Source organism: Helicoverpa zea, chromosome 4 (genome assembly GCF_022581195.2).
Source record: "Helicoverpa zea isolate HzStark_Cry1AcR chromosome 4, ilHelZeax1.1, whole genome shotgun sequence".
NCBI lineage: Eukaryota > Metazoa > Arthropoda > Insecta > Lepidoptera > Noctuidae > Helicoverpa > Helicoverpa zea.
Window position 1 is genome coordinate 8,663,886 of NC_061455.1, and position 19,262 is coordinate 8,683,147.

Sequence of the window (19,262 nt, forward strand, 5' to 3'; positions counted from 1 at the left end):
GGTTACGCTCAATTTTTCTCCCCGCAACACTCCCTGGGTGGTACTTACAGGCTCACTGTATCGTAATTCGAAGTATCATCGTTTTAATCGGTAGGAGTGAGCAGTTGCTAGTATAAAACCGCTGTAATTGTTTCCCACAGTATTTCACGAAGTACAGAACAATACTCAAATTACGCAAAGCTTAATAAAAAATACTTTACACTGGTCACTAAAATCAGTGCAGTTTTTAGTGCAAATCAGCTCAAAAAGCTTGCATTAATCACTGTTTATTCTCACTCTTAGCTATACCTTTTGAAGCACCTTCAATAGTTTTGTAATGCAAAAAAAAATGTCGCGCGGCGATAAGTTGAAATATGATCCCACCTCATATGAACCAATATCTTATTACTTACGAGCCCGATGGCATTATTAAGTCACAATTACAACAGCTCACAAATACAATTTTTGCCACCAATAAACTCGTGACAATATTACGATGACCATATAAAAATAGTTCAGCGTAAAAACATTCTCTTTCTAACAGTCAGGTGGGTATTGTTTCGATTAAATAAGTTTTCCATGTTCAAATATATTTTATTTTATCAAAACGTTGATAACTTACAAACAAACACCCCAAGATCGAGGGCTAACTGTAAAAAGACTTCAACAAATACATAAAGTTGTTATAACAAAATATATTATTATCTCAAAATAATAACAAACATATTACTTAAGTAAGTGCTTAAAAGTGTAAGTATGCATTGATTTTTAGATAAACAATAGTGGGACATAACTTTGAAATGATGTAAGTACTTATTAGTTTTAAATTATTTTTCTAATAATCACCCATTCAGTTACGCCAATCATTCGTAATCTGAAATCATACTTAAAATAAGTCTTCAATCAACGCCCGAAAGTAAGTGGTTTCGTTTTGTTCTCCAACTCAGTTACATAAATGTTTGAACTTTTGTTTAGGAGAATTGTGTTATGAATCCAAACAAGTGATTCTAAAGTTCAAATAAGTTTGTTTGAGCGAAATTCTGTAATGTGTCAACTTAGTTACAACAATTACGTCCACTAAAGCGAAGAGCGTTGTTCCACTGTGTTTCTCTGAACTCCATCTATAGATTAATTTACACACCCTCCGGCACCCAGTGCATATTCTACCGATCCTATATAATATATTGGTGTCAGTCCAAGGACGTAGTGTCTTATTAAATTACACAATTTCGTAAAGTTACTAAAAATAAAATCGACAGATTCTCCACGACTCATATTCTCTACATTATTATGAGGAAATGGTGTCTAAAATTATTTTACATGGCTTTTCGTACTATCCGTTCGGTAGAGATTAATTTTCATTCGGAATGGCAGTGTTCTGAAGTCGGATAAGGCTCTTCATCCTCGCCAAAAGTTCCGTCGCCACATCGCTGAGCTCGCTTTGATATCATATCGTATGTTGCAGCTTTTACTGAAAAAAAAATGTTACGTTAGTAATTTTCAACTTATTTTTTTCTTAACGGTGGCTTTATTCGGGTGCGTCCACATCTGGCGAATGCGCCGCGAATGCGCAGCACGCGAGCCGATCGCGAGCTGTCCGCGAGCTGCGCGCGTGCATTTTTGTTCGTGCGCCGCTTCTGCGCCGCCCGCGCGCAGCTCGCGCGCAGCTCGCGCGCGACCTAAGCGCCGCACGCGAGCGGCGCGCAGGCGGCGCGCGACGTCTGCCATCTTCGATAGTACTGAGCCAATATACGGAACTGTAAGGGCGAGAACTGATTGCGCGCAGATCGCGCGCCGCTCGCGCGCTCTATACGAGCCTTGCGTGAGTTGCGCTAAAGAGGCGCACCGAACTATTGCAGTGACTGCACGCGCGCAGCTCGCGGACAGCTCGCGATCGGCTCGCGTGCTGCGCATTCGCGGCGCATTCGCCAGATGTGGACGCACCCTTCAATACGCCATTTTTCGTTACTCATAAGCACATTTACTTTATTCCTGATAAAAAATGTAAGTACTCTAAATACATATGACCATGGGTGGAACAGAATGTTCGTCAATGAATTAGCTTTGGGCGCTTGTTGCCCAGAATATTGAGCAATTCCTGGGATATTTGCTTTATTCCTGGTAACGCAATATTGTAAACTGAAACTGGACACTTCAGTGAAGTATCAAAGCTATTATTGTCAGCAAACCGGATAGCGGTCTTGTTAAACAATATTGACTATTTATAGCACGAGCAAATTAATGCATAGTACAATGGAGCTCACAAAACTTGCTACTGCAACTTGCTCAAAGTTTCGAAAGAGCTGTTTTGGGCCTAATTTAAATAAAAAAAATGACTTTGACAACCTCCTTTGGTTCTTTTGATATGTTTTGCCAAACTTCATAAATTTAAAGCGTGAAAACTGGACACATAGACAGACAGTCTATACTAAGTAAGAGCTTTAATTTTTTTCAAGAAATTAATACGAAATCAAGTCTTTGCATTTTTTTAATTAGCAGTAGGTACATGCCATTACCAGCACATTAGCAGCAGGCTCTACTTGATATGAGACGCTGCGGGACATTTCCACAAAAAACAAACAAACTTAATTACTGAGTCATTATAATCCTTTGCTAAAAGAACTTTGTCTACCAGATAATTATTATGTAGGTCAGTCTAGGGTGAAATTGCTTTATTCATAGAAAGATAGTACCTGTCTTTTTTTAGAAAAGTTCCTTTTGTTACAGTATTTTTATTACTGAAATCTGTAATAGTACCAGCTGAATAGAAAAGTTTAAGATTTATTTTTCCTATTCAACAAAAGGCTTATTTAAGTTTATTCTGATTCTACTTGTAAGTTGAACAAAAGAGAAGATTCAAATAAGATGGAAATTTTAGTCGGTCGGGCGATGCAAAGGTTTGCAAGAGCATAAACAACGCAAAAATAAACCGCAGTGCATAGAACTGAATACGAAAATAAGCATAACAACAGGCTACATTTAGTAACTAAATTATTTAGATAATTTAGCTAATTACGACGGTGATACCTTAATCAGGTAGTACCTAAAAGTTCAACTTTAATAACATTTTACCTGAGTAAATTAGATAGGTACACAAATAAATGTGTTTAGTTTGATTTTGGCTTTTTAATTCAAAATAAACATCTCATTAATTAAGGCTTTGACTAACATATAAAAATGTCTGGTCTGCCTTATGTGAACGATTTAAATATTTATTTCCAAAAAGACTCGATTTGATAAGTTGAGATTGCTTTTCTGAAATGTTTATACTCTTCTATTTTTCAAAAATCAATAAATTGAATTAAGTAGGTATTCAACAACATAGGCTAAAAAAACATTCACATCGATTCTCAATAGTAGGTAATTTCATATCAGAAACAGAGATACTACTGACGCATTTGGTGCACCATTTTGAGTTTACGATTTCTACCCTCAACACCCACAAAAGATAACTTCGTTCGAAAAATGTGACAAGGAGAAATTAGTACACACACTGTACCTACCTAAAAGATTATTAGATCAGAGGTTCATTGATTCTCCATTACCCTCAATTACTGCCGAAGAATAATGGGGCGCGGTTTTAATTTCACCTCATTTATCTAGTAGCAGCGGCTAACAGATATTTAGGATTTTATTTTGATTTTCACATAGATTAATTTCATTGGCTTTCGGCTGAAAGTGAGTAATAAATAATGCAGTGAGTTAATCCACTCGATATATTATTGTTTACAGTGTGGAACGCTCAACGAAAACTTCAAAATAAAAGTGTCTCAGTTTTCGTATCGTATCGTAATTCCATCAATATTTTCCTTAGAAAATATTTTGTGAAAAGGAAATAACTGTTTTAGGCATTTTTTTTTCTTACAAAAGTTATGTAGCTATAAATATTCGAGCTTTTTCTATGAAGTATTTGTCCGTTTTCTTATCATAGGAGCAATTCGATTTAGGTCAGTTTTTCGTAGCTTCTCAAGATAAAACGTTCCTGCTGAGTCCTAAAATATTTTTTTTCCCAAATCCCATAAGGCTAAAAGTATTACGACAGGAAGTAAAGTACATAAGCTCCAAATTTTGGAAAACACGAACACACCCATTGAAAATAATACCTACAGAAGATCTCGCATTGTAAACTTACAATCATAAGCCCATCCAATCCGGGCAAAAAAGTCGATGAATCCAGTGGAGATGTTGAGTTTGCCGAGCTCCGACGTCCTGTAGTCCCACGGGAACACGTGGTGGTAGTTGTGCCAACCCTCACCCAGCGCTGCCAGACTCACCAGGCTATTCTCCACGGATTTTATGAACCTGTACCAAGGAAATTATTTAGCATTAGCATGATAAATTACTAAGATAATTAAGACTAGCGATCTCCCAAGATGGTTGCGAAGTTTTAACACTGGAATAATAACTATTGTTTAAGATTTTCAGATTTTAGACATCGTTTGGGTTTAATTTCGTTTGGGATTAATTACGATCACGTTAAACAAAGCTAGTTATGGATGTACCTAAGTAAAGATTATTATTAGTCAGCCATAATCTTTCTCTGCTTAACAAGGCAATACAATTAAAAGGTATGCACATTTTTTTTGTATCTCCGACAAATAGTTTTCAATCCACTTCGGTTTATTAGATGAACTATAAACCCACAAAGGGCTTCATAAACACTGAAATAGTCTATTAGGAATTCTCAGAGCTAGAGCTTAATTGAGCATTGTTTGCAAACACTAGCTTTATTGATTATAATTTTGTTAACTTCCTAAACGAAAATACCTTCAGAATCTCTTAATGTTAAGATAGATGACTAGCTAATTGAAAATACTTATAACAATGAAAGACTATTTCCTACAACTGATGCTGAAATATGTATAATACTTAAGTTCATTAGATTCTTTATATCCATGAAAATATGACGTATAAATACCGAAAATTGGAACATCACCAAAGTTTATGTACTTCTAAACATCATTCTATTCCTGCCACACTTATGCTGCGTTAGAAAACCTCTAAAATAAGACTAACAGCTCTTTCACATAAGCGGATTCGGCTTGGTTATTTCGAGTGCCAGATTTGCTACGGGCGAGTTTCCACCGGTGTGAAATCGCAGTTAAAGTTATGGCAGTGTTTGAGTAACGCAAAGATAAGGTAAGTAATAGAACTAATTCAAAATATAATAAAATGCACATTATGCTATGCTATCTACAAAAGCAATTAGCCGAACTTTATTTATATGAATACAGTTTCCTTGATAACACAAGACCAATAAAAGCATGACTTTTGCACTTGTGTTTTCCTTCCTCTAGCAGTCTAGCTAGACCACTAGGTCAGGTAATATAAATAATGTTTTATATGAAAAACTTACTGGATAATTTTTGTAGTCAGCATTTACTATTGTCAGTAAAAACAATTTCTGATTACATACATTAAGTGGTAACATGCTCATGAAACATAATACTGACTGAGGACTTAAATGCTTATAAAAGCAATATCTGGAATCGTCCTGCTCCAATATTCTTTAATACGCCTAAACATTAATATGTATTGTTGAAATGTCGTAAAGTTGTATCAATTCTTTGAAGCATATGCTATTCAAGCCTTTCATGAGCCTTTTCAAACTTTCTTATTCCATGTTTTATTAGGGTTCCGTACCCAAAGGGTAAAACGGGACCCTATTGTTTTCGCTCTTCCGTCCGTCCGTCCGTCCGTCCGTCTGTCACCAGGCTGTATATCATGAACCGTGATAGTTAGAGAGTCGAAATTTGATGGTGTATTTCTGTTGCCGCTATAACAACAACTACTGAAAACTAAAATGTAATTTTTTTGCTCATTTTCTAAATAATGGTACCCTTTGTGCGCGATTTCGACTCGCACTTGGCCGGTTTTTGTTTTTATTCATTTCTCCATACACGCATTTAACTTTGACCAATAGAACTATGGTTCATGTAAAATGCATTTGTTACGTGAATGCCAGCAAACAAAACTTTGAATTGCTTGAAGATATTTGCATAATTATTGAGATCTTCAACCTCGGACAATGTTAGTTGTTGGTATTCAAACGTATGCTTCAATATTATAGTTGCATTACAAGCTTGTACTTAACATTTGTGTAGCCTGTATTATGGACGGTTAATTCTATGAACATGAACACTGGGAAAATAAATAATATAAGAATCATTATCCTAGAATAAGTATCTTATTCCACAGAATACTCCCTACATACAAAAATGGTAAGAATGACTAAAAATGTTAAAAATGGCTAATTTAACTCATCCAGTAGATTTTAAAAGTAACTCAAGTAAAAGTAAAGTAGCTGAGCTAATATTTCGGCAGAGCAAATTCAAAGGACTCAAACAGCACTTTGTATAACTTTACTTCTATAATGTTTTCTTTGAAATAGGCATTGTGTAAGTATCACACCAAGGCAGTAGGGTTACTAGAAATGAAACTCAAACATAACTGGCAAAATAACGTTGAAATCTTAAGTACATTTTTGTCTTCTAGTATCGAAAATACGTGCGAATCTTATGATTTTAACATGACTGTGCAAAAATCTGTCAAAAATGCTTCATCATGCTACGTCACTTCAGGTGTGAGTCGTACATTTGTCATTATCGACGTGAACACATTAACAGCTCTACGGGTTCACTTCCACTGTATCGTAGACGCCTCGTATCTATCAATACAAATCCATTTACCTCTTATATACAGGTGGGTTACGCTGATATTCATTTTGCTAAGTAGACTCACACACTAGTAGGCAGGTAGATAAACACCTGTATCGTTTTTCTGTCTGTAGCTGCGAGAAACAACGGGGAAAAGACCTTGTAAATAATATTGGCATAATATAAACATTGCGCCTATTTTCTGGGAATGTTGGGACAGAAGTTTGTACCTACACACCCTTTTCCCTGAATCCTGATTTCTGAGTCTCGCGAAATTATGGCGCTCGTCGTCATAGGAGTTCGTGGCTTAGTAACAGACCCACGGGTCTATCGATCATTAAGTTAAGCAACACTTGGTGTGATCTGTCCGTGGATAGGTGACCATATTGGCATTACGAGTCTGAGCGTCCGTGTTTCAGACGGCACTTTAAATTATATTTGTTCCCAGTTGTTGTTTCTTCTCACTTCACATCTTTAGTCGTTACGGGTAGTCAGAAGGCAGAGAGTCTAACCAGCAGTCCTAAGAATTGTATTTTGGTTGTCTGGGTTACTAGATTGTCAATTAGGTATCATGTGAATTGGCAGACAGGTAGTCACTCAATCCTACTTATCCTACTTATATTATAAATGTGAAAGTTTGTGAGAATGTATGGATGTATGTTTGTTATTTAATCACGCAAAAACGGCTGGACCGATTTGATTGAAATTTGGTATGTAGATAGGTGATACCCTGGATTAACACATAGGCTACTTTTTATCAACACACCACGCGGGCGAAGCCGCTGGCGGAAGCTAGTAGTAGTAGTAATAAATAATATAATGGTACCTACTCAGCTGCATGTGGTTACGCTGGAAGCCGACTCCAACAGAGTTTAGTAAAGGGCTAGACAGACCTGACCCTCTACTTGCCATCAATCATCGAGGTCAACTGAGCACTTAGTAATGATATGATCACGTAAATGCACTTTTTATGATGTTCAGGATTTAAGTTATACGGCCCATAAACTACACCTAGTTATATACGATTTAACACAAAGAACGTGTTAATACATAAGGAATATTATGGAAAACAATAAGAGTATTGTCTTCAGGAAAATAGGTAAAACATTGAGTTTACGATGTAGTCGTTAAATCGGAACTACCTACACTTATTGATGGAAACCGTAATAAAATCGTTGGAAATAACATCATTACAATACAAAGGTTTCTATCACAATAACATACCAAATTGAATGGTGATATTTTTTTCACTTATTTAGTCCATGGAAAGAACTTTCTCGGTGGTGCTATCAGTATTTTGATAGGAATTTTCTCGTTTTTGAATGTGTTGTGTATCGAAAGTTAACAATATTATTAAAAATAAACAAAGAGGTGTACTCAACAACTGGATGTCAAAACAGAAGGTGTGAAATTATTACAAATATCCAGACACGACTATAACTTTGGGATTCAGTAGCCAGTCACGAAATATTAAGACAGATCGAGATTATTTGATCCTAAGTCATTAAGAGATATTTCACCCATTAGATGGTGTAGCCTGTATTTATATGCACCTTATCACTTAATATATGTGAGCTACAATGCTATAAAGATAAAAGGTTATTAGTAAGATCACGAGTTACAATATACGCATACATAATAATTCTAGGCGCTGAACTTACTCAGTTTAAATAGATCCTAGTCTATTGATATAATTTGCAGCCTACTATTATAATGAAAATGAGAATGAGGCATGCAATCTGCGCTGGATTGAAATCCCCGCTTATTTTATAAGGATAAGTAAATCTGACTTTATTTTCTATTAAATTGAGACAAAGGATTTAGTAAGCGAGTGCAGCTTAACAAGCAATATCTTTGTCACCGCCACGAAACAGTTCATTCTAATTAGAAAGACTGAGATGTAAACAAACTTAGTTAAAGTGCGTACTAGCTTCCAGTTATCCCGTAGGTAACTACGGAAATTAATAGCATTGAGCTTTAATATATCAGCTAAGTAAGTAGACAAACCTATATTATTTAATACCTGTAATAAAGAGTAAACATTTTTATGTTTCTTTGTATTCTAAAGGCTCTGAAACTACTGAACCAATGTGGAAAATTATTTCATTCGGGATAGTCTAGTATCCCGAGTGAAATACACTATATTTTGTCCTGGTACGGGAAGAAATTCCCCTAGGACGAGGGTGAAACTGCGGGGATATACAATGTCTACCTATTATTCAAGGTATCAAACTATAAATAGGTATCCATAATTGTTATGGTACATACCTGTCATAAGGCTTGTTGCCCCACATGTGAGCGAAACTATTGACGCTGAAAGCTATGTTCAGCGTGATGGTGAACCGGGTCACGAAGCTGATGACAAAGCTGTTCACCAGGGTCTCACTCCAGCAGTACCACGGCACCCAGATGGGAAGAGCAATGTTCAGCAACGCGAACAATGGAATGAAGAATCTGGAACAAAAACATATTTGAAGAGACTGTTGTAGAAGGCGTGGTTTTAAAAAGTACTGACTATGCTAGCAACTTGAATAAACTACATTAAACTATCCAGCCTGGTTTAAAAATGTTACGGTACTTTTTTAAGTTAATGTTTTATATCAAAGTACACGACGAGGGGACGACTACTTCATAGGCGGAAAAAAGTAATACTAAGTTTGCCGTCTTTTTTAGGAATTTTACATAAAACTCTGAAGTTTGATTATACTAATGAGTTTGTTGAGACTGAATGCGGGTACTTCTTTTCCCTTCAGTTAAAAGAGTTATCATTATTAAGCTGGCTTACTATTGTTAACTTTTTAATACCGAGTAACCTGACGAATAGAATTTACTGTTGTTAATTTATTTGAATGGAACGTAATTATGGTCGAGTAGGTATTCTGTCCTGAAAACTTTCCGTAATTTTAGAGAGCTTGAATTTATATCTACTAGGTGACATAAAGCAATCACAAGTTGTTTTCATCTCAGCAAGGCAATTATATCATAGAGCTAAATAAATGTAAATACTAGCAACTGTGATTGAAACAGCATATAATTGTGTTACGTAATTGGTTATAAGAATTTCACGATGGTTGAGAACGCACTGCCGATAATTAGATATACTTATTTGTTTGTATTTTCAATGATTAATTTGAATATACTAAGTATAGTGAGCTATTATTTTAACAGTTCTATTGAAAACCCAAAGATACTCACTACTGACGACGTTTCTAATGATAATAAAGCACAATATAAATAACATTTCATGAACAAAGGTGAAAGAGTATTTGTATTTCAATTTAAACACAGCAGTGTCTGTAATTAGCAGTTCTATATATTATTGTACTTCTTTACACTCTATTTTTGTTACGTGAATGTACTGTGCAAACTTCTGTATTTACATTAAAATATTAGCTTTAGGAGTTGGTAGCATTTTTGTAGTTTTGTCATCCTTTGCTGAGTATTTAAATATTTACTGTAGGTCAAGGTAACAAAATCACTCGTTTAACCAGGCCTCGTCAAAGTTATGGAAGTTATTTGAAAAGATTTTTCCACACAACACAAATTGACAAATTGGAAGTCGAAACAGTTTTTCTTCAACTCGCATTTTTACCCATCGAGCGTGCTCGTTTCCTCAATTCTAGTTTGCAGCTTGCATGTCGCAGGCATTTTCAAGAACTTTAGTGTACGGTCACTCACTGAAGTCTTTTCCGTCAATTCACTTCGTTAGTTGAGAATTTTTCTGCAGGAGGGGTAAGTTTTTACCGCTTGCAATGCCTATTTTTTAAACACGGAATAATACGATAACATTTGTAAAGTAAGTTTATATACGTAAAAGAAAGTCGCCAGGTGATCCATTTTAGCTGAAAATAAGCGGGAAGCGGGTGAAACGCGGAAGCTAGTTAATAATAAGATGAAAAGTAAGTATCTCCTATAAATATTATTAATCTCATACTTGAAAAACTTCCTTATAATTTATAACCCTTAAATGTTTTCCCAGTGATATATAACTAATTGGAGTCACTATAAAACGGCCAGGTTTAGCTGATAAGAAAGGTTCTGCCAATAAATTTCTACGAAGGTCCCTGTCGGTTTGCCTTGCTCACGACTTTCCGTAGAAATATGGCTGGTGGTTTGGCTAAATATTTTCTTTTATGCGTATAATATATTAACAAAGAGCAGAAAATATACATATGTGTATTGGTTGTGAGCAACTTTTAGTACCCATTAGTGAAAAAAGACATTTTGTGTTCAAACACACGGAAAAATTAAATTAAACATTTTTGTTGAGCAATACCGTGGGGAAATACTAGCGATGATATAGTAACTGGGAAACGAATGAGGAATATTTTTAAGGTATGCTTAGAAGTACAAATTCAGAAAATATTTGTACAACGACACATACGATGCAAATATACACATTTACTATGAATAATTTGACCTAAAAGTCTAGAATTCCAACTAAATTGGAACAGCGTGTAATCTAGAATGCGGAGTCATTTATTTTTAGAGAATATAATATCAATTTGTAAAATATTTTAACTGCAACACAAATAATAATCTGATATTAATTAAGATAATACATAATAGATAATCGGGACTTTTTTTTACCATGCAGGTAATTATTACGAATCGGCTATGATAAATTATAGTAGGACCGTGACTTATAAACATCTGCAATGACGTGACAATTTGATTGATACGTGAAACTATCATTACTAATTATTGCTCAGGGACATATTTATAAGCACGTGTTCAACGATCATGGAGTTCAATGACCTCAACAATTTGAAAGAAACAGTAGGTATACAAAAGTCTGACATAATGCAACGGGTAACGGCCTGGATTTGCGAAAACAATATCCATTATAGTAAAGACGTTCTGTGAAATTTTCGGGTTCAAGGTGTTTTATTACGCGATATAAAAAAATAAAGATATTTTGATATCGCGAATTAAGATTTTTTAATGTTGAAACCATTTTTGTATGTAAATCGCAATGAAAAAAAAATCTAGTATCGAGTAAGCCGCAGCCGTAGTGGTCTCAAATCTGCCAGACGGCCTCTGAAGTGCTATTTTTTACAACTACTGCAGCTTAGAAGCCTTCGGGGACGTCCTCTTTGACAAAATGGTGTAACATCCCTACCTTCTAGACTCCAAGCTACTTTGTGAAAGTTTCCAAACTCCACAAAGAGATTTCGGCTCCACCGAACCGAACCCCACTGCGCAGTTGCTGATCTTCAATATCAGAGTGAATTGTTTATTATGTCTGACGCAGATCATTGCTGGATGTTTTTTTAAGGGGGTTCATTTCAGTTTGAAAATTCAATTAATCAATTAATTCCTACTTAATTGAATTTTGAACATCAGTTTTTGTTGTAGAAGCAAAGTTTCAAGCACAGTGCATTGTTTTGTGGTAAAACATACCTATTTGAATTATCTACAGGCCAGTGTTAATGGTTGCCAAAACAATAAAATATTAAAATAATAACTTGTGCCGAATTGTGTTTAGAAATAGCGAGTTAGCATACCTGATTAATTATAACGGATTTAAATAGGGCACAATATTCGGTTTCTATTTCAAAATAAGATTCCCTATATTTGTAAATGGATCATGTTAATATTAAGAATAAAAGTAGTTTCTAGTGAAGTCACTCTGTTAATTAACAACTGTTTTATTTTTCAAGTATTTTTTAGACAGCAGTCATAAACAAATCTCGTGTAATGTGGCAACGCATTATAAGATTGACTCTAATTAGTGGTTGTAATATAGTTTTAAGCAAATTAATTATAATACAACAAAATTTAAATTATCAAAAAACATTTCACTAATAAAAAAAAACTTAAATATTTGTCAGATTATATACCATGCGTCATTTATTTAAATAATTTAAATACTGGTTGTATTTTTAATTTTAAATCTAAAGATTATTTTGTGAAAAGCTATAGTAGCTTTGACTTTTTGAAATGTATTACGTATTTTTCCACACTCTTGGTTTAACTTAATACGCATCCCGAGAGAGATACGTCACACAACATTATCTCCATGTTTTTCATCTCAAAAATGTTAATGAGTTTATCATAATTTGAACATACAATTATTTTAGATTTTTTATGACATTGACTTACTTTTTCTGTAACCTGACAACGGGATCGGCGAGCAAATCTGCACAGGTTGGGCGCAGTGCAATTCGCCGGTTCTCCGCTGCAGGATGAGGGGTAAGTACCAGCCACCCAACATGGGCGAACCAGAAACCTCTTCTGACATCATGAGGATCTGCCACCGTCTCCGAGTACTTATGGTGTACCCTATGGTCCAGGGCCCATATGTAAATATCACGCTGAAACGAAAATTCATAAAGTTAGCCGAGTACAGAGACATTAAAAAATATCAGATAGGTAGTTGTTTGTTTTTTGGAGCGGAAATCAATTGTCAACTGTACGAATCAAATACATAACTCCTCTTTTTTTTTTAGAGTAAATATTACAGTAATAACATTTTGGTGCTTTTGCAAAGAAAAAAAAAATAATCAGGTCAATTTCCTATTTATAACCAAACTGACTGGTTACGAATTTTTCTTACTTCCAATTTCATTGAGTTACTGATGCGGAATATCGCTTGCCGTCATAAAAATAAAGCATTTATTTTTATACTGGTGTAGATAGACATAGAGAGTCGTAGATTCCGAACTCGAGATCGGGATTGAATGAAGACGTAAATCAATAAATTCTTATTTTCTCATAGGTCTTCTGTAAAAAATCCTGATTTTAATACCTCTACGAAAAACCTTTAAAGGACAATGAGCGTTTGGTCTACCTCTCCTTTAGCATTAAGTGATATATCAATAGAAAGCTTTCTATGTATCGTGTTATGTAGAGTATTTTCTTTATGGCGGCGATTGTCATTTGTTAGTATTTAAGTAGTTGTAACGTGTTTAGTGAAATAATAACTATGTCTAAAATCTACTGTAGCTTCTAAAATACTGACAATTTGTTAGAGGTATTTTAGTATGAAATGTTCTATTTAAAAAGGCATTTCCAGTGATCTATAATTCATTACTAGAGAAGGAATCTAAGGACTTGAAACTAACTATCGATAATATTATCTAAAATAAGCTCTAACTTCTAAAGTACTTATTATTCGTTGGAGGTATGTTCATACGAAATGTTCTATTTAAAAAGGCCTTTAAATTGATATATAATCCATTACTAGAGAAGAAATCTAAGAACTTGAAACTAACTATCGATATAAAAACCTTAAACATGTTCTAACATCTAAAGTACTAAGAATTGGTAGTACAAAATGTAAAGCTTGAAAAGACCTTTCAAATGATGAATGACTCATTACTAGAGGGGAGTAGACCAACATTCAAACATTTCGCCCATTGTCCTTTATCCTTACGAAACTTTTCAGCAAAAGTTAAATGTCCTTTTACAATATAATATGAATAGCTATCTTATTTATTTTGTAGTTTTCATAACTAAAAGAGAAAGTATGTATGGTATTCATTCATTTAAATGTCTAAAGATATCGTCTCATCTGCTTCAAGACTATCGGTTCCTGGGAATTCTCTTATTAGTAGGTATACGCGACCTTTCAAAGCAAAAATGTTTCGTTGTATCAATAATTCCGTAAATTATTTGATGTGATCTTTGATACTAACATATTTCTCCGTAAGAAGGTACTGACCTACATACTTTAGAAAATTCTCTTAATGTAAAGACGAGAACTCTTTAAATGTAATGCCATGTTTCTAGTTACTTTTTCTTAATATACGATTTTTTTGCAACATCATAATTTTCGGAACACCTGACCTTTAAAAATAGGTCAAATGATAATTATTTACTCGTGTCTAAACGAACCAGAAAGAACAATCTACCGCAGGTAATTTTTCTTGTTTCTCTTTTTGTGGCTTAATTTATCATCGTTAAGGTTCATGTATCACATTTTATATTCGAAGGTACATAATTTTGAATATGCATGGATAACGTATACAGATATGTTTCTTTAGTAAGTACGGGCAACCTTCGCAATCTTTGTGAGACTAGTGATATGAGTAACCGCATTTCGAAATTTTGCTGCAAGTTAACTAGCACCCTGGTGGGTTATTAAATATGAATAGAACAAAAGGAAGGGTTTTAGTAAAGGCACTCACGAAAACTCACGCGTGTGAGTTAACCAAACATTTCACATTTTAGGAAGGATTTTCCTTTTAATTAATATCAAGCAGGACAGCTTTCGCTCCATAGACTACAAGATTTCAAATAACCGTCGGGCATTTAATTAATTGAGTTTACTATAATGGGTTCGGGAAGTTCAGTTGAGCATATCTACCATGTTTTATCAAATAATATTTCGTTTATTAAGGCTGTGAACACTTTGTGAATTTTATATGAATTTCAACGTGTTGTGATTTACGACAATCGTGTCTATCAGAATTCAATATTGACGAAGAACAAACATTGTAAACGAGTCATATCGATTGGTACACCCATCTGTGGTATCTATCGGGGTTACATACATTTCAGGGCTGTTCCATACATTTATGACAACTTATTTTTGTCATATGACATTCTTTAAAAAAAAACAAAAAAAAGGATTTAATTTACATCGGTACTTTTGTATTTGATTGAACAAATAGAAAGTATTCCTATCACTTTCAAACTAAATAATTACAAAAAACATACCCATCTAAATATGTTTTAGTTTATTGTTTGTTATTTAATTTTATCAGAATACAGCTATATTTAAACACGTGTGTGATTTATTTTAGCTATATTTAATTTTGAGCAAAAATTTAAACTTGATGTATTTACCAAATAATATTTTATGCTAACTATTATCACTTATTCCTTTTCGAACATCAATTTCCCTCGATAGAAAAAGATCAATAAAAATCTTTAAAAAAAAACATTTTATTCTTTCAAATATTCATTATAAATGAATATTTAAAAAATTAAAAGTTTTTTGCAATGTTTTAATTTGGTTAAAATTTCCTTGATATTTTACAAAAAACATGACCCGGATCCAGTTCTCTGACGTCTTTAGTCCTGAATATTAATTCTAATTTTAAAATTAAAAAAAATAGTGACGTAAGTAATAATTACATACTTACATAATTTAGACATTAAACTATTTCTGTATTCTTGGTCTAGTTATGTGGTTGATTTTATGATATGCTGTCGCCAAGGCTGGCCGTTGAGGGGTCAATGCGTCCAATTGACTCCGTTTGATGATCACGACCAGCCACGACCAACACAGCCGCTACTGTAGTGACTAATATATTCGTACTAAACAATTTTCAATGTAATTGACAATAATATGATGCGTGTCCAACATTCAATATCATATTCGTTGATTCTTATTTATATTAATTGGATTTTTCATGAAGAATTTCTTAGAAGCGGTCCCGAGTAAAAAAGAAGAGTAATTTCGCCGGCCATATTAAATATCTTTTGACACTGCCAAATGGATTTCTCCTATAGAGTCAATTTTGTAAGCATTTTTATGTGTAAAAATATTTAACTATTGATGTCCGAAAGACGTATGCAATGCATTGGCGAGATATATTGCATAATGTAAAGTTCAGTATACAATCACCATACTTGAATAGTAAACCACTAGGGTCGCTAGGAATAAACCCGCTATCTGTTCACAAAAGCCTTTATCATTTCTATTTACGGAGAAAATTGCTGTTTAGTTTATCACCAAGCGTATCTACTGATTGTACGGTCCACAAAAGAAAAATACCTAGACAGGCTTGTTAATCTACGTTGTGTTTGGCCAAAGAAAAATATGATCTTGCAACAGATGAATTCTAAATATGTACAGTGTATGACAAATAAGTACTTAAAAAAACGGTTGACTTATTACTGCAACCGTAGGTTTTTTTTACCTCACGAGTATATTGGAATAAAAGCTAGACTCATGTATTCCAATTAAGTCTGAATAGAATATGTGATACACACAAACTTGAATTATACAATAAAACTCAAAAGTAAACTATATTTATTGCTTATTTATTCTTCTACAGTTCTTCCATTTCAAAGCTTTTTTCTTCTGTAGTAGTATAGCCATAGAGATTTTTTTCTAGTCAATATTATACAATGGAATTCTGAAGGGCTTGGAACGTCGACCTAATAAAACACGTTATGGGCACATTGTGGTATGTATGTATTGTATGGGATGTTCATAAGAAATAAGGTTAAAAAGCAAAAAAAAGGTTGAACGCCTTAATAGGCAAAACTTCTTTCTACAAAACGATGACAGGTCAATGAGTACTAGAGACTACTCATTAATAAGGCTTATTTACTGAGAAATGTTAATAATACAGAATTTGAAGATTACTAATTTAATTATTATTTTAATTACACAAACAATTCTTGGATAAAATTAGATATCAAAATAAAATAAACGCCAACGTCTATTTTATGAAAAGACGTGTTGAATTTCGAACAAAATTCACCGTCATCTGTTTAAACTTTTGAGTAAGGCATGTGAACTTGGAAATGCATTCTCTGGTCGAACCAAAGCTGGGACGTGACGTTAAAATATAGATAATAAGATGAGACATATGGCTGCCGACAGCTATTATTCTTTCACAATAGCCTCGGGAACAAGGGGAATGTATCGGTATGCTTTCATCCTTTAAAACAACGTGAGATGTAGTTCGGGACTGCTGTGGTTAACCGTAGCAAATGAAGGATTAGTTTGCTAGCTCATTATGTGACCTGTCCGGTGGTATTCTAAGGGATGTGTTATTTGCATGTTAACGTAAGCCACGCTTGTATTTTTCTGATCTTTACTCGAGGGCCCTACTTGCCTCAATGTATTGTTGTATAAGATGTTTTAACTTAATTATTAGTTTAGACTATACATTCTGAAAATGTAGCGACCAGTAGATGTATACTAGCATAAACTAGAATATGTTTTTGTGTGATATGAATCATCTTAACAATTGGGTCTGGTAGTATTCCACTACTATCGGGCACAACAATGTAAGTGGGATCCGTGTATACATGTTTAAATTTTCCTATGGTCATCACTCAAACGAACATCATGCTCATTGAGATGCAAAAAGTTTTTACTGTAAAATCGTCTCTATTTTATTTGCTTTAAGTTCAATTTTCACTGGTCATACGAGTAAGGTGCTAAGCTATGATTAGATAGCAATCATTCATTAAACTGGCTGCTAGTTTCCGTAAGCTCTAAATCCTTTGCATTTAAATTCAAACGTTACTTTTAAAGCTCCAAAACATTCAACTGACGGTTTAATTTAACTTGTCTGTCTGATAAAACATGTTTGTTTATACAGGGTAGAAAGTTTTTACTTTCAGTTTTTAACACTTTTTTAAGTTTGTAATTGTTATGTCACACAGTTATGTTTCGTCAGTCCTTAAATGAAAATGTTACTTCATACAAAAAAAAGCTTTTTTTTTGTGAACAATAGGCATGGAAAATAAATGTTAGGGTCGGAACAGACAGAGCATCCTGTATGTGATTTATTTCGCCGAAGGTTTCGGTGCTTTTTCACTTCAAACGTCGGCTTCTAGCTACTAAATTAATCAGAACACAAATACTGTCTGAAAGACACGAGCTATCTTTTTAAGACTGTTTTAATTAAAACTTTGCTCGGTCCTTATTCTCTTGTTCTGTCTAGTTTATAACAATAAGCGTAGGTTTAGTTGCTCAAGTCAATAATCAGTTCCAAAAATAAGTCTCTATTGATATTTCGCTAAACTAAAGTTCAACGATTCGTGATGAAAGAAAATTATTATGATAAAAACTATGTAACTTTATAGAGCCTAGATTGATATTTATGCCCTATGAGAAGTCAATAAACTTTACAGAGTTTAGATTAAAACTGCCTAGGTATGTAAACAGTAATACTAAAATATATAATTAAAAAACTTTGTCAAAGAACCTAGGTTGAAATATACTTTTTATTGGTACATAAATCGACTTCATATTTATTTCATAATAAGTAAAATTGTTACGAAACATATATGAAGTGTGTACAGTGTGTATATTGTTTATAGAATTCAATTCATATCAAAATCAAAATATTCGGTAATTAATAGGTGCCCCTTTGAATTACAATGTATTTTGATTTGAATAAGAGCTAAGCATTTTCCTACAAAGGACATTTACTTACAAGCTTTTATGCTTTATTTCATTTGCTTAGTATGTTTTAAAGGACAAAGCGTTGTAAATAACAAGAATAAGAAACTTTCTTTACTTTTTTTCTGTACAGCTGCTAATGCTAATCCGTGGAATATTTTGCAGTGACTTCACTTATTGAATAAATTAACGTTATTAAAAACCTAGGACTTATTTAAGAGGGGTTAAGAATAGAACATATTCAACAATATTACCTATAGCAGTTAGTACAAATCTATTTGATTATTCTATTACAAGCTTCGAAAATAAATAAAAATATGTAATACCTACATAATGTAATGAATTTATGAAATCAATATGGGAAAGGGTTTTCTGGTATATTGTTTGAAACATCGAAAGATATTTGTGTTTATGATTAATTTTGAAAACAAAACAAAGAGCTGTTACACAGGAAATCATTTTAATAACGGCCTACATGAAAATGTATGATCCATAAAAGCTTATCAAGTAGCGGTGAAATCACTCATTCT

The 19,262-nt window shown here is 33.8% G+C and overlaps 1 protein-coding gene across 2 annotated transcripts in view; it reads right to left on the bottom strand.

The window, feature by feature from the left end:
- Positions 1–552: 552 nt before the first annotated feature.
- The window catches only part of LOC124629585 ((11Z)-hexadec-11-enoyl-CoA conjugase), a 42,733-nt gene continuing 24,023 nt past the window's right edge, over positions 553–19,262 (bottom strand). For both annotated transcript variants that reach the window (XM_047163063.1, XM_047163062.1), the window contains exons 4-7: positions 12,741–12,952; positions 8,904–9,089; positions 4,112–4,281; positions 553–1,450 (exon numbers count right to left, since the gene is read on the bottom strand). In XM_047163063.1, the coding sequence (XP_047019019.1) occupies positions 1,338–1,450; positions 4,112–4,281; positions 8,904–9,089; positions 12,741–12,952 (681 nt within the window). In that variant the 3' untranslated portion in view covers positions 553–1,337. The remainder of the gene's footprint in view (positions 1,451–4,111; positions 4,282–8,903; positions 9,090–12,740; positions 12,953–19,262) is intronic.